Here is a 16334-nt window from a genome sequence, read left to right as displayed (position 1 = left end):
ACTGTATCACAGCAATGAAAGAAAGAAACAGAAAATTAGAATAAAAACATTTCAGCTACTGAAAACTTCTCCACCAAACTAATCACAAAGGCAGAGGAAATTTGACCGAATGAATTATATACCCTTAATGAACATTTGGGAGATGTGGGAAAACAAACATGAAAAAAAACCTCACCTTGAATGAGAAGTTTAATAACTAAGTACCAAAATAATCCATTTCAACAGCAAACACTCCCCTCCACCAAAAGCGGAAGAAATAAATAAAATCTGAATCTATGTATCAAAATGGGTTTATGGTATACCTGGGAAAATGGACTGAATGATCAATTTTGAGATATAACCAGGTAAAATTATTAAAGTTTACAGATGAAAAAATATACAAAGTCACAAGGCAAAAAGACCAGACTACTTATAGGAATAAGAAAATTAAGCTGGCATCATATTTCTCAACAAATTTCTCAACAATAAGATACAAAGTAAGATACCACTGAAGAAAGTAAGGCCTAGAATTTTATATTCAAATTGTCTTTCAAGCACGGAGGCTACCAAAAATATTTAAAACATGTAAGAACTCAGAAAAAAACATAATTTTGAGCTTTTTCTAAAAATATACCAGAGACCAAACTTGATTTCAAGACTTATCATATAGCTACAGTAATCAAGATAGGATGGTACTAGCAAAAGGACAGAAACAACCAATGGAAGATTACACTGAGTTCAGAAGTAGCCCTACACATGTGTTCAATAAATTATTGACAAAGAATACCCAGAATATTGAATAAGGAAAGAATTATCTTTTCAACAAATGGGCTAGAATTACTGGATATTCATATACAAAAAAAATTAACCTTAATCTATGCCTGGCAAGGTATTAAGAAAACTCATAAAAGTATAAAACTGTACCCAATGAATTAAAAATGTAAGTTATGTATACTTGACCTATACTTTTGCATGTATACAAAAATGAACTCACAAAACTATAAAAATTCTCAAAGAAAACACAGGACAAAAGTTGTGACCTTGGATTTAAAAAGAGGTACAAGCCACATACAAGAAAACTGATACTCTGAAGTTTATCAAAATTAAAAACTTCTCTTTAAAAGACACTGTAATAAAATGAAAAGACAACCCACGAATGGGAAGAGAATATTTGTAAAACATGTATTCCATAAAGGACTGATACACACAACATATAAAGAACTCTCTCAATCAATGAGAAAACAGCCTACCTAATTAAAAAACAAAGATCTGAAAGAACAGTTTATCAAAGAAGAGATAGGAGTGACGAATAAGCACATGAAAAGATACCAAATTCATAGTCATCCATGAAATGCAAATTAAAACCAAAACAAGAAACCAAAATACACACTTTAAAATGGCTCAAATCAAACAAACAGGTAATACACCATTATGGAGAGAATACAGAGCAATTCAAACTCTCATACATTGCTGGTGGAAATGCAAAACTAGTACAGCTACTCTGCAAAAACAATTTGGCAGTTTCTTATAAAATTAAATACATACCTATCATTTGACTCTGTAATACACTATTAGGTGTTTACCCAAGAGAAATGAACACATATGTCCACATCAAAATCTGTATGGATGTTTGTAGGAGCTTTATTCATAACTGTTCATATTGGAAACCCAAATGTCCACTATCTGCTATAGGGGAAAACAAACTCTGGTATACCTATACAATGGAATACTACTCAACAATAAATAGGAATGAAAATGCAACAACATGGATGAAACTCGAATTCATTACATTTAGTAAAAGAATCCAGACTCAAAAGGCTACATACTGCGTGATTCCATTTACATGACACTCTAAGGAAAAGGCAATACTATACTGGTTGCATGGGTTGGTTGGGGTAGAGGGAGATGATTATAAAGAGGCATGAGGGAATTTTTTGGCATTATGAAAATGTTTTATAAATCTCAATGGTGGTGGTAGATACAAGACTGTACACTTTGACTTAACTGTGTACAGTTGAACGGTATACAGAATTTTATGTACTGTATACCTGAAAAGGGTGAAATTTTCTTTAAGTTTTACCTCAGTAAACCAGGTGAATCCTTAATCATATCCTTCCTTTTAATCACAGACTTTATTAATCTATTTCTAGCTTTTCACACATTTCTGTAACCACTAAATATGCATACAAGGTCTTTAACTTGTGGTTAATGACTCACTGTTTTCAGTACATTACTTCCTTCTTTGTTTAATCACGCAAAATATGAGATCACATTCTACTTAACTACTAATGTTAAGACTTTTCATTTCCCCCTCATTTTTATAGTATAATAACAAAAACAATAAAATTTTCAACTAATCGCACAAACACCGCTATTTTGGTATCTGCTAAAATGAAACTACTGGCCAGCAGGCACTGGCATCACAACACGAAAAAGCCATTTTCTAGGTGAAATGTCCAAACATGATGTGCAAAATGCAATTAAGAGATATAAATATATAATGGATAAAAGATGATTTATAGGAAAGCTTACAACTTTATACAGTGAGTTTCAGTGGGTTAACAAACTAAGTAAATCAGAAGAGATAATATTAATACTAAAAATATAGCAACAACAGCAAATACTAATTACTATATACCATATACTCTTCTAAGTATTCACAAAATTAAATCACTTAATGTTCATAATAACCCCCTGAGGTAGGTTAACCCTATTTTATAGATTTATAAACTAAAGCAGAACAAATTCAAGTAACTTGCCTACTGTCACAGAGTCAATAAGCAGCAAAGCTGGGATCTGAAAGGTAAGAGAATATTAATATATAGAATATATATATATGTTACACCTTTTTTGATGGCCATAACTTTGAATATTCACCTTCTCTTCCAAGGTTTCACTTATAGATGTTGCTAGTTTCAAGAGCTCTTCTGAATCTTGCTGGCACCTAGGATTCAAAATGAAGCACCCCAATTTCAATTTTCTCAGGAGCTATAAACAGTAAGTCATATTCAAAACTAAAATTTAAGAAATACGTATGAAAAAAAACGTGGAATTTTGCCAGCAGGTAGCATGAAGTGCTTCCCTGACCTGAAGGTAACTGATTCATAAATAGATTAATTAAAAATCATGTTTACCAAAGGATGGTATATAAATAGGATTTAGTTTTACATTGACAATGCAAAAACTTTTTGCGGTAATACCTCTGATTTAATAGCCTAGAAAGGAAAAAATTACATAGTGGACTCATAATTCAATAATTCTCAGGTTTTTTATTTCAGAAAGTCGTAGCTTTTGAAGACTTCAAAATGGGAAAATTCTTATTTATCATAATTCCATTTTTATAAATTGATCTTTCCACTCCCACCAGAACAAAGAACAGAAGGTCATAATAAATGTTTATACAGTTCAGTGTATCTAGTAGTACTGCAACTACAAGGGGCTTCAGTTACTTTTTAAATTTTTTAAACTATCATTTCCAAAATACTACTTAGGAAACAAGTTATTTCAAAGAAAAAAAATTACCCAATATTTGGCTTGCGACTATAGCTCTCCTGAAACTGGTCCAAGGCAAGCATTGCTGTGTGAATCTCTAAAGGTGCCTATTTAGAACATTAAAAATTGGTCAAGAGTTACTGAGAACATAATATGTGCTAGACAGGCACTATGCTAACACTTTATAAATATTATTTAATTCTTATAATAAATTAATTACCATAACACTACTATTATCTCTAATTAACAGATAAGAAAGCTGAAGCTTAGAGAAGTTAAACAACTTGACTTCAACGCCACTAACCTATATTTAAGCAACAGTTCCAAGTGTCAATCCCAAGTGGTATAACCAGTTTTTAGTACATTATTCATATGAAAGTCAGAGTAGTATCAACTAAACAACAACAAAAAACATTTGTGCAAGATCAATATCACCTAACCCTCTTTCCTGATCAACACTTACAAATTTGGAAACTGTTAATATAATTCTTTTCTTATCACAAAAACATTCACTGCTACAAAATTATATGCAGGGATTTGAAAGAATAGAATAAATGCTTCCAAGGTTTTTAAGAAACATGTATCATATAAAACTCTACATGGTTCAGAAAATCTTTTAGTAAGATCATCTGCATAAATTATTGAAATTGTTTTTTTAGCTACCAAAGCTAGCATATCATTATTAAAGTAAAGCATTTTCCTATTATTTTTAAAATTTCTCATGATATAAATTCCTGTTTTTAATCCTTGGGAGTCAACTCTAGGTATGTGAATCCAACCTTCCTTAAAAAAAAACCTGACAGAAAGGTATATACATGGTTACCCTAATTCAACTTTATAATGTCTCTTACCAAATCCCAACCCCCACTCTACTGCCTCTTTCAAACCTACAAAGTGTTTATTTACCTCAGGTTTGCTATAATCCGCAATAAGGCACTTTGGATGTTTTATCTGAGTCTCCAATGGTTCCTTTAAAGAAACAAAAACTATTACTTCAGAGCAAGTGAGTGATCACTGAACAAAATATATACAGCACTAAAAGGAATACATCTCTCCCAAAGGTCTGAAATAAATACGGATGGTTGGGCTAATATGGTTTAATTGAAATATAAGAGCTACTATTTCCCACTGACCCTTGTCTTAATTGCTACACTTCATTTTTTAAATGTTAAATGCAATTAGACAACCTGCTGCACATACTATATTTGGGAAGAATCGGCAAAAACACCTATATACTAGGAAAAAATCTACTGTTTTAGTCAAAAAGCTACCATATTTTTTTGATATCAAATTATCAAGATTTGTTATGCCTGACAACACTTGAATAAATACTCAAAGATGAAATTTCCTGTGTGAAGCAAAGAATACACAAAGGCCAAAAAACCCAGCCAACCAACCAACCATCCCCCCAAAATGCCCACCCAATCTGAAATTTACTTGGGGCATAAACCTGAGGCATAATTAAAAACTGGGGACAGTTTTTAATAATGCAGGGGCAGATCTGATGAGCTATATTTTAATCTGTTGTTTTGTTCAAACTTTGGCTTGGACTAAGCCTTGTAGAGGGCTATGTTAATAATTGTTCTGGAAAAGAAGAGGCAATCAAGCTAAACCTTGAGAACTTACAAGAAAAGACAGAGATGTAGTAGACAGCTTATAATGAGAAGTGGCCTGCGGATTTAAGCAGCAAGAGACTCCTTAGTTCCTTGGTACACAATAGCTACTATACTCTCTCTCTCTCTCTCTCTTTTTTTTTTAAAGATTTTATTCATTTATTTGTCAGACAGAGAGAGCATGAGCAGGGGGAGCAGCAGGCAGAGGAAGAAGCAGCCGCTGAGCAAAGAGCCCCATGTGGGACTCGATTGCAGGACCCTGGAAACATGACCTGAGCTGAAGGCAGACACTTAACTGACTGAGCCACCTAGGTGTCCCTACTGTATTCTCTTTATTTAGAAACTTAAATTGTCCTTACAATGCCAGTTTATAGGACTTCTTTTACATTTCCAACATATACACTCTTTCTTGAAATTAAAATTTAAAAACCTGAACTGACAAGTATGATAAATAGAATAAATATTTTTTACTTTAAAAATGTAAGTAATTCAGTAATAAAACAAAGCACACAGTTTCAATGCTTGTTAAATCTTACAAATATATATTAGTTTTATCTTTTGTCTTAGGGAGTAAGAAGTATGATCAACTCTTTGATGATTCACAATAGTATAGTTCCTCTGAGGTAACTTTTATACCTCAATTATATGCACTGGTATTCTAGCTATATATTATTTTTTATTGATATCAGTTTATTTCCTTAAACTGATCATATTTCCCTCAAAGTGGGTACAAATTAAAAACCAAAAATCTGTTCAGCTCCTAAATTAACTGTCTGGTTAACTATTTTATTACTTTTTTCTCTTCTGCCATTCTTCTGCAAAGAAATATATTTAAAGCAAAAAAAAAAAATACTTACAAAGCAAAATGTTTTAGGAGTCTTAACTTGGACAGCTATGCCTCCATGTAAGTAAGGTTCCAGTTCCGTAGTATCACCAATGCTAAAAGAAAATGGTGATACCACTAAAAGAAAAATAAGAAAACCATTATATACTGATATGGGTATTTAAATTTGAAGATTTAGCATGATAAAGATGTTAATTTTCCCTAATTTATAAAATTAGAAGATCCCACTATAAATATTTTTTGGAGGGGGCAGAAAGTGTGGAAAACTAGACAGACTATTTTTCCAATGTGAACTTAAGGACTTAAAAATAATCAAGAAAACTCAGAGGGGGTTAAGAGTAATGACGGGTGCTTATTACTAGATATTAAAATATTTTATAAAACATCAATAACTAATATTGATAATAACTCATATTGATAACTAATTATATACAATTGATACTAAAATATAGGGTGGTACTGGCTAATGTGTAGGTAAGCAAACAAATGGAACATTTTATATGTAGCCTCAAGATTCTGAACCATCACAAACCCCCATTGCATAGACCCCAAAATAATAACAACCCTAAATGATTAGTTGAGTCAATTTTTGCAAAAGCAGATACAAATTCTTTAATATCAATGATCTAACCTGTATTTTACATATCTGGATATAGTCTGGGAAACAAAATCCAGTAATTCTGTTACCAAAGATGCTTAACTAACTGTAGATGCAAAATTGTTTTCGTATAAAGAGTTCATAATAGGGACTAATTTTTTTCTCTCCTAAGGATCCATTTTTCAGTCATTAAAAGAAAAAAAAAGTAATCCATTTACTAGTCCATTTACAAACGTCCTAAAGATAAACATGAATTGTTCTTAGCTAACAGGTGTAAACATGCCATCTTTGAGTTACAAGATGTCTAGCAATGTCTTTAATTCTTTTAAACATGGCGGGAGGAAAATCGCAAACTACGCAGATTAACACTGCTAAATATTCACTATCTTCAAACTTCAAATGGGCACTAAATGAAGCCTGATAATCTTTCTATTTTTTAAAATGTTTACTCTCCCCAAATCTCTGACCTTGGCACCTTTCCTCTCCTTTGGGCAATGATCTCATCTTAGTCTATTAAAAAAACCAAATTCCTTCAACTTTTTGCCAACAAACTCACAAACGCCCGCAATAACATCCATTCATTTCTTTTATCCATCCAACCACTGAACAAAAACATGTCTCCACTAGTATAGTTCACTGTCATCTTACTCAACGAGCCTGAACTGTCGCATTATCTTCTCTCCAAAACCTCCCTTTCTTGCACTCCCTAAATGAATAAATAAGTTGCCCATGTTGGAATCTTTGCTTATTTACTATATGAGATTATGAAATTTCCTCTGAAGTGCCTTAAGAGTTTTGCTATCTTAACTCCCACTGCCAGCCCTGCCATATTATATCTTCTAGTCCCTTGAATTGTTTTGCCTTTTATTGTTTGTCCTTGCATAGAATATTCTTTTCACCACCTTCCTGAGTCAATGCAATCTTAAAATTTTAATCAAGACACTCTGTCCCCACTGCTGCTGTACCAAGACTGGGTAGATTTCCTTGATACATTTAGAGTTTTCAGAATGCCTGTATTCCCTTTATACCATCACTGCTTAATGTAAACATCTCCTCACTTAGATTGAATGTTTTGAGGCCAAGAACTAGATCATGTTTGTCTGAGTTAATGTTGCGTTCTCAACCCTGAGTAGACTGTCTAAACTATTAAAGTGCTGAGTAAGAAGTATAAATGAATTAATAAAACACATGAACTTACCAGTTATTTGTTGTGTAGATCCATTTAAGCCTGTCATTCCATTAACTTCTCGAAATGTTAAGAACTGCCCTGTCTCAAGCTTGTGAGGATGATTTTCAAGGCAGGTGACAATGCCAGGATTAGCCTAAAAACAAGTTCATGTATACCTTTTTTGTACCAATTTCAAATCTCACACAAAACGGATCATGTTATCATAAAATTCTCAAAACAATCAAAATACTAAGACATTCCTTTCTTAGTAAAAGCAAGCGTTTTAAGAATTATTGCAAAATAATGATCATCTTATTTTATTATGAATGTTTAAAATACAATTTTTATGTTTGGGGAGAAAGAGATTCTACATGGGAGTTCAAGTATTTCACAAATATAAAGATTTCTGTGCCTTCTAAAAGACATTCAAAGTCATCAAATTTAAATTTTAAACTCATGTCACAAAAAACTGTGCAAAAAAGATGAGTCTAACTTTGAAGACCAAAGAAATATAAGAAAGGATAGACATTTAAAGCCAGAAAACTGGTAAAGCTTACCCAACACTTTAAAGGAAAAAAATACTGTGTAGCCCAGCTTACCAGGATAAAAATAGGAAGAAATTGGCTTATCTTACCAAACAGGACGGATGAGATAAGTCAAAGGCCCAGAAATTTCCTAACTACATATAATCCAACAAACTCTTGAATAAGGTAATAATAATCTAATCTACATAAAACCTAAAGAATTGTCATTCTGTCTTTCATAATTGTGAAGATTCTAAAAATTCTCCTGTGGCTTAATAATTTGGAAAAGAATAAAATTATGATCACAAACCTGTAGATAAAATTAACCTAATGTGGGTTTACTAATGTCTCAAGAAGAACAAAATTCATAAGGACTTTATTAAAAAAGAGGAATAATTGCGGATAAGTTAAATGGGAACATTTATGGCTAATTTTATAATTCTTTATGGATAACCTTCATACTTTGTACACTATTCAATAAAAGAAAACATCAATGCAATACAAGAATCCATACTATACCCTGGAGCCTATTCTAATTATATGAGATTCTCATGGACAAACTAAAAACATGTATAAAGGTTAAAGCCTGAATAAAAAAATCATTCTGTAAGTAGAGAGAGAATGATTTTTTAAAATGCATTTTTCTTAAAAAGGGGTGAAAAGGCAACCTTACACTGGGTTAAAAATCAAGCTTAAAGATAGAAGCACAAACACTATTAGGTCAAAGTATATTATTCCCTTACATTTGGTTTCTTTTGAGCTTTAATGTAAATTGATTAGAAAGAATGCAAATAAATGTAATGATTTAGACTAAAAAACAAGTAGTAGAAATTGATCACGATGATTTCTCCAATTCTTTTAGGAAATAAAAAACTTAAGCTTATATGAAGAGAACATAGTTAGAAAGTTCATACTTTTTGATCTTAAGGGTAATTAACTTTTTTCCTCCACCAAATGATGTTTTAGAAACATAACAAATTTTAGAAAAGCTTTTGTCTATAATGACTTAAGCATGCATCCTCCTGTAGTCAAGCGTTAGGCCAAGTGACTTATGACATACTTAGTATATCTACGATCTGACACAATAAACACAGTTCAGTAAACACTGAATCACACTTCATGTCCCATAGGAGCACAACATTGAACAAAATTCAAATTAAAATTTATGACATAGGTAATTGTTGATCTATCAATTATTGTTAGAAGGAATCCAGATACTCTTGTAGCATTCTAACTTAAATTTAGTGTTAATATAATGCAATCAAGGAATTAATATAATATTCCCTCATGAATTACCTTAAAATATCATAAAACAAATGAAAATACTGCATATTACAATATTTTGCTAATATCACCTTTTAAAAAATTGTATTCACATCAACCTTAAAAAAATCAATCATATAAATATACCAAAAAATATATGCATATATATATATATATTCAATCATACTTGTGTTATATTTGAAATGAAAATTTCTTTTGGCTCTTCTCCTGTTGTATCTGAAACTTCAAATTCATCACCGAAATCACAAAACAACCGTGACCAAATTCCATGTATATCTGCACTGATGAACTGTGAAATGATAAAAAATAAGTTCAAGCTAATCTATTTATGAAGAAAAAACCTCCACTTCTACTATTTTAAGCCCCTTCACGATAACTTTATTTGTAATTAAGATTATCCAAAAAAACCCACAAAAAACAAAACGAAAACATTATTCTTTGGGATATAAAGTGAATCAAAAATAAAATACATTATTTGTAAACTGGTTCAGGAATCAAGGATATTGGTATTTGGGACTGGATATCTAAGTGCTATGCAATTAGCAGATGCAGCATATCACCATTATACATTCTCTGATTTTTAAGTAACAAAAATTCTTTCCTTGCCCTAAAAACCAAGCAAAGTATTTACGAAATGGTTATTTTGATTCAACGATCTTAGCAGTGAATTTTTACTTTTCATTTGAGAAAATAAAGAGCGTCCATTCAGCAAAAGTAGAGTTAACGGAAAACAGAACAGAGGTAAAACCTGAAAATGGAGGCAATAAACAGAAAAGGGCTGAGGAACTGACAGCATACATCAAAGTCAAGAGAGGTAAAAATCAGATTCTTAAATACTGTATTAAAGTGATTTTTATAATACAGACACTCTCTCCATTCTAAAAATCTGTAAAGAAACTGTTTCTGTGCTCAAAGTTATTTTTAGAGCTAAAAATAATAAAGAAAAATTCTTATTCTGTAACACATATGATCCTGTATAAAGTGATTTTTTTTAAACAAAAACTAAAGTCTATTCATATTTAGATATAAAAATGTAGCTCACTGAAGTCATTTATACCACCTATTACATGAAGTAGTGAAAGAGTTAACAGAAGACTACCTCCTACTGGATCATGTACTGCCTTTACTATCAAAATAGGTACACAAAGCATTTTTTACGAATCAAAACTGAAACATTTTAACTTTAAAAGCTGCAAACTTGAGGACAATTTCTTTTCAAAACAACTTTCAAGTAGGGCTATGTATATCAATTTCATAAAGATTTTAGTTCATAACTCAGTGTAATTATTTTGTAAAACTTCTGTACCCTGTCTTAAATTTACTGACTATCCTATGTCTTATTCATCTGTTTAGCTTAAATTGTGAACAGCACAAATGTTGCACAGAATGTAAATATGTTATGTAAACACCACAATCCAAAAGTTTTTAGCACATCTATTTAATAGAGTATGATTGTTGGTCTAGTGCCTACCTCAAAGGAACAGATAGTTTTTTCCCTTTTCCAGAGGAATAAATAACCCCACAAAGAAGGTGGAGCTAGTAATATGTATGTAACTGCACAGGATAAATTAGGATGTTTCCAATCCAAACCTATTTCCGGTCTTTCCAATGTCACGATGACTCAATTACTCCAGAAAAATCTACAAGTCATTCTTGATCATTCTTTCCTTCATAACTCATATTCATCCATTCTCATACTTCAAATTCAATGATTTCTTACAATCTCTATTTCTACCTCTCTTGAATAAGGCACCAGCATCTCTCATGTAGGCTACTAGTTGCCTCTACTCTACTCTTAAAATTCAATGGCTCTCTTTTCTCTTTGGTTTTGTGATTCCTTCATGTTCTTAAGAATTATTGAGGACCAAAAGAGTTTTTATTTATCTGGGTTATAACTTCTGATATTTGCTGTGTTACAGATTAAAACTGGGAAACACTTAAAACAGAAGAACACATACACATTCCATTAGCTGTCAAAGCAATAGTATCACTACACATCATCTAGACTTTGGAAATTCCACTGTACCCCATAACAGAATCAGAGTGAAAAAGCAAGTAACATTTTAGTAATAGTATGAAAAGTCTGACTTTGCAGACCCCACAAAAACATCTCAAGAATTTTCAGTACCCCTGGACCACACTTTGAAAACTACTGCTCTAGACTATTTTCCATACAGCATACCCAGAGTGATCCTTTAAAAACATAAATCGGGTCAAAACTCATGGGCTTAAATCTCAGCTATCCTCAAATTATGTAAGTTATGGCCCTCTAATTACTTCTTTGAACCTAATCCTCTGGTAACTTGTACTCATACTATTCTCCTCTTTACCCAAACTCCATTTTGGTCTTGCTTGCTTCTCGCCGTTCCTTTAACACACCAAGCGAATTTTTACTTACAATTCTTTATACTTGCTGTTTTTCATGCTTTGAATGCTCTTTCCCACATTTTCCACAGCTGGCTCTTTATCATTATTCAGGGCTCTATCCAATTGTCATCTCCTCGGAGAGGAGTTCTCTGACCTTCAATTTAAGAAAACCAGCACTGGTCCCCATCCCAACATCATGCAGACATTATACTCTACTCTTTACCTAGGTTTTTTCTTCATAGGACTTGAAACTAGGTATTTACTTCCTTTTTTATTATGTATGTTCCTTACTGGATGATAATTTTCTAGAGTAGGAAAATTTGTATGTCCTATTTACTAACGTATTCCTAGTGCCTACAACTGTAGCAGATGCTCAATGAGCATTTCTTACAAGAACCGATAAACTTCTTGAAAACCACCATTACGCCATATTTAAAGTTAGATGATAAATTCAATATTTACTATCCTTTCTATTACTAACCTTAATTCTTCCTTGGTTTTGGCAATTTGCTATAAGCCAAATTTAGATCTTGGTTTTAAAAACAGGAAATGAATATGATGCCAAAATTAAAGAGGAAAATATTATTGTGATTGCCCTTGTAAAAAAAAACCTTCTTATATAACCCACTGAAAAGCTACAAATTCTAACAGAAGTGTTCTTTCTTTAACTACACGTCATTATTAAATGATACTATTACCTTAATTGGAGGGCAATGAGAATGGCAAAAGTTATTGATTTTCTTCTGCAACGGAAGTTGAATCTCAGTCAATACTACACACTGTTAAGAAGAATATAAGAAATTAAATACTACAAAATACACAATTAGCTCGGAAAAATACACTTCTAAATCAGAAGCATTTTTTACTATGCTAAAAACACATTGTTTGCCTTATTAAAAAATACTATCCTATTGTACTCCATCCTAAGGTTAAAACCTTCAGAGTTATGGAATAGCAAAAGTAAAAATATTACATATTACATTAGTTGGCTTAGCTTGCTTTTACTTCAGATATTCAACAGATTCACAACACGGCTCTCTGCTCAGCAGGGAGTCTACTTCTCCCTCTCCCGCTGCCCCCCCCCCCCCCCGTTCATGCAAGCAGTCTCTCAAATAAATAACTAAAATCTTAGATTTCTGGAAGGAGAATATTAGGAAAGAGTGATATTTGAAAAAATTATGGCTGAGAATTTTCCAGTTTTGATGAAACACAAATTAGATTCAGTGAATAATGAGTCTAAGATTTTATTTTATTTTATTTACAAACTTAGGGTCCTGGGATCATGACCCGAGCTGAAGGCAGACGCTTAACCTACTGAGCCACCCAGGTGCCCCAAGCTCTCATTTCTTTTAATTTCTCTTCATACTTACTCTAATTTCTATGGGCTATAGTCTCAGTAATCTCGGCTCTTTCAATTCAACAATTCTCACTCCAGTTGTATCTATCCACTGTTTAATCTACCCAGTGAGTTTTAATTTTTAAAGACTATATTTTCATTCCTAAAAGTTCTATTGGTTCTCTATCTCAAGTGCCTGAGTGTTTTTAATAGTGTCTTACTTCCATATTGTATATTTAATTCCTTCTTTTAAGATTCAGTCAATTTGAATACCTATATTTTTAGTCCCTATCCAATTACTCTATTATCTGAAATTCCTAGAGGTTAATTCTATTGTTTTTTATATCCACTGACTCTTGATCACACTGCACTACTTTTTCCTGTCTTGTTATTTTGTATCCTGAATTCATCTTCAAAGGGGCTTTATATACTGGAATATACTATGGCTTAGTTGAAGGTAGATTCTTCTGTAGTTGTTCAGTTTGTTTCTCTCTGGCATTCCAGGAAATCACGAGCCTACTTCTTATGTTAAGTTCTTGGCTTGGGATATTTTAGATTACAAAGAATTATAAAGTTTATCTCCAAACTCGGGTGAGGACAGGCATATGGTTGTGAATTCCCAAAGAAGATCATTATTTTTTCATCCAGAGCACAAGAGAAAACAGGCAATCTTCTTGTTCTGATGGGCAGAGACTGTTCTCATCCACACTTCCACTGTATAACCTCTCTCTGGTTCTAACTTTATGAAGGCGGAGAGGTCTCAATTCCATTTCTCTCTCTCATGTAAACCTATTTCGTATCTTCTGTTTCTTCTTTACCACTAATTCCCAAGAAATGTGGTTACTGAAACCAGCAACCCCTGTCTGAAAGTGACCATAGCCAATAAGTAGTTCACTGGTTTCTTTTAGCTACCTATTCCTTTTTGGTCTCTGAGCACATCCCTTACATTATTTTGGTCTCAGATTCTCATTTAAAAGAAGTCTATAAAAAATCAAATAGGTAATCAAAAAAAATCTCAGAAAACAAAAGGCCAGGACCAGATGGCCTCACAGGTGAATTCCACCAAACATTTAAAGAAGAGTTAATACCTATTCTTCTCAAACTATTCCAAAAAACAGAAGAGGAAGAAAAACTTTCAAATTCATTCTATGAGGCTCTGATTCTAAAGCAGACAAAGACACTACAAAAAAAGAAAACTACAGGCTAATATCTCTGATAAACACATATGCAAAAATCCTCAACAGAATATTAGCGAACAATTCAACAATACGTTAAAAAACCCTTTCTAGCAAGATCAGTAGGATTTATTTTAGGGATGCAAGGGGGGGGTTTCAATATTTATAAACTGATCAAAATGATAAGCCACATTAACAAGAGAAAGAATAAAAACCCTATGATCACCTTAATCTCAATAAATGCAGGAAAAGCATCTGACAAAGTACAACATCCATTCATGATAAAAACTCTTAACAAAGCAGGTTTACAGGGAACATACCTAAACATTATAAAGGCCATATGTGTAAAAAACCCACAGCTAACATTTTTTACTCAATGGTAAAAAACTGAGAGCTGTCCCTTTAAGATCAGAAACAAGTTAAGGATGCCCACTCTTACCGTTTTTATTCAACACAGTACTGAAAGTCTGAGCTGTAGCATTCAGACAAAAAGAAATAAAAGATAACCAAACTGGTAAGGAAGAGGTAAAACTGTCACTATTTGCAGATGGCATGATACTATACATAGAAAACCCTAAAGACTCCACCAAAAATCTATTAGAACTGATATGTGACTTCAGTAAAATCACAGTTTACAAAATTAATATACAGAAAACTTTTTATATACCAATATGAAGTAGCAGAAAGAGAAATTAAGAAAACAATCTCATTTACAATTGCACCAAAACCCCCCCAATAATAAAATTAACCAAGAAGGTAAAAGACCTTTACTCTGAAAACTATGAAACACTGATAATAGAAATTAAAGATACAATAAAACAAATGGAAAGATATTCCATGCTCATGGACTGGAAGAATTAATATTAAGAAGTCCATACTACCCAAAGCAATCTACAGATTTAATGCAATCCCTATCAAAATACCAACAGCATTTTTCACAGAACTACAACAAATAATACAAAAATACTATGGAACCACAAAAGACTCTAAACAGCCAAAGCAATCTTGAGAAAGAAGAACAAAGCTGGAGGTAGTACAATCCCAGATTTCAAGCTATACTACAAAGCTGTAGTAATCAAAACAGTATGGTACTGGCACAAAAAGAGACACACGGATCAACAGAATAGAGAGCCCAGATATAAACCCATGCTTATATATTCAGTTAATCTAAAACAAAGAAGGTAAGAATGTATAGTGGGGAAAAGGCAGTTTTCCAAAAATGGTTCTGGGAAAACTGGGACAGCTGCATGTAAGAGAATCAAAATGGACCACTTTCTTACACCAAACACAGAAATGAACTCAAAATGGATAAAGATCTAAATGTGAGACCTGAAACCATAAAACTCCCAGAAGAAACAGAGGCAGTAATCTCTTCGACATCGGCCACAGCAACATTTTTCTAGATATGTCACCTTGTGCAAGGGAAACAAAAGCAAAAATAAACTATTGGGACTATATCAAAGCTTTTTCACAGTGAAGGAAACCATCAATAAAATGAAAAGGCAACTTACTAAACAGGAGAAGATATTTGCAAATGATATATCTGATAAGGGGTTAATATGCCAAGTATATAAAGAACTTATACAACAAAACACCAAAATCCCAAATAATCTGATTAAAAATTGAGCAGAGTACATGAATAGCCATTTTCCAAAGACATATATATGGCCAACAGACAGATGAAAAATCCTCAACATTACTCATCATCAGGGAAATGCAAACGAAAACCACAATGAGGTATCACGTCACATCTGTCAGAATGGCTAGAATCAAAAAGATAAGAAATATCAAGTATTGGCAAGGATGCGGAGAAAAAGGAACCCTCTTGCACTGGTGGTGAGAATGCAAACTGAAGAATGCATATTGTGGAGAAAATATAATGGAATTATTACTCAGTCATAAAAAAGAATAAGATCTTGCCACTTGCAGCAACATGGATGGACCTACACAGTAT

At 32.6% G+C, this 16334-nt stretch overlaps 1 protein-coding gene across 1 annotated transcript in view; it reads right to left on the bottom strand.

The window, feature by feature from the left end:
* The window catches only part of UBA6 (ubiquitin like modifier activating enzyme 6), a 92074-nt gene that overhangs the window by 43590 nt on the left and 32150 nt on the right, over positions 1 to 16334 (bottom strand). Inside the window, exons 7-13 of the mRNA XM_045771498.2 lie at positions 12568 to 12648; positions 9669 to 9791; positions 7725 to 7848; positions 5942 to 6045; positions 4378 to 4440; positions 3502 to 3578; positions 2857 to 2923 (exon numbers count right to left, since the gene is read on the bottom strand). Coding sequence (XP_045627454.2) covers positions 2857 to 2923; positions 3502 to 3578; positions 4378 to 4440; positions 5942 to 6045; positions 7725 to 7848; positions 9669 to 9791; positions 12568 to 12648 — 639 coding nt within the window. The remainder of the gene's footprint in view (positions 1 to 2856; positions 2924 to 3501; positions 3579 to 4377; positions 4441 to 5941; positions 6046 to 7724; positions 7849 to 9668; positions 9792 to 12567; positions 12649 to 16334) is intronic.

This window comes from Ursus americanus, chromosome 8 (genome assembly GCF_024610735.1).
Source record: "Ursus americanus isolate L20-20 chromosome 8, mUrsAme1.1.p, whole genome shotgun sequence".
Taxonomy (NCBI): Eukaryota; Metazoa; Chordata; class Mammalia; order Carnivora; family Ursidae; genus Ursus; species Ursus americanus.
Note: the sequence above shows the minus strand (reverse complement) of the source record. Positions and strands in the feature narration are given on the sequence as shown.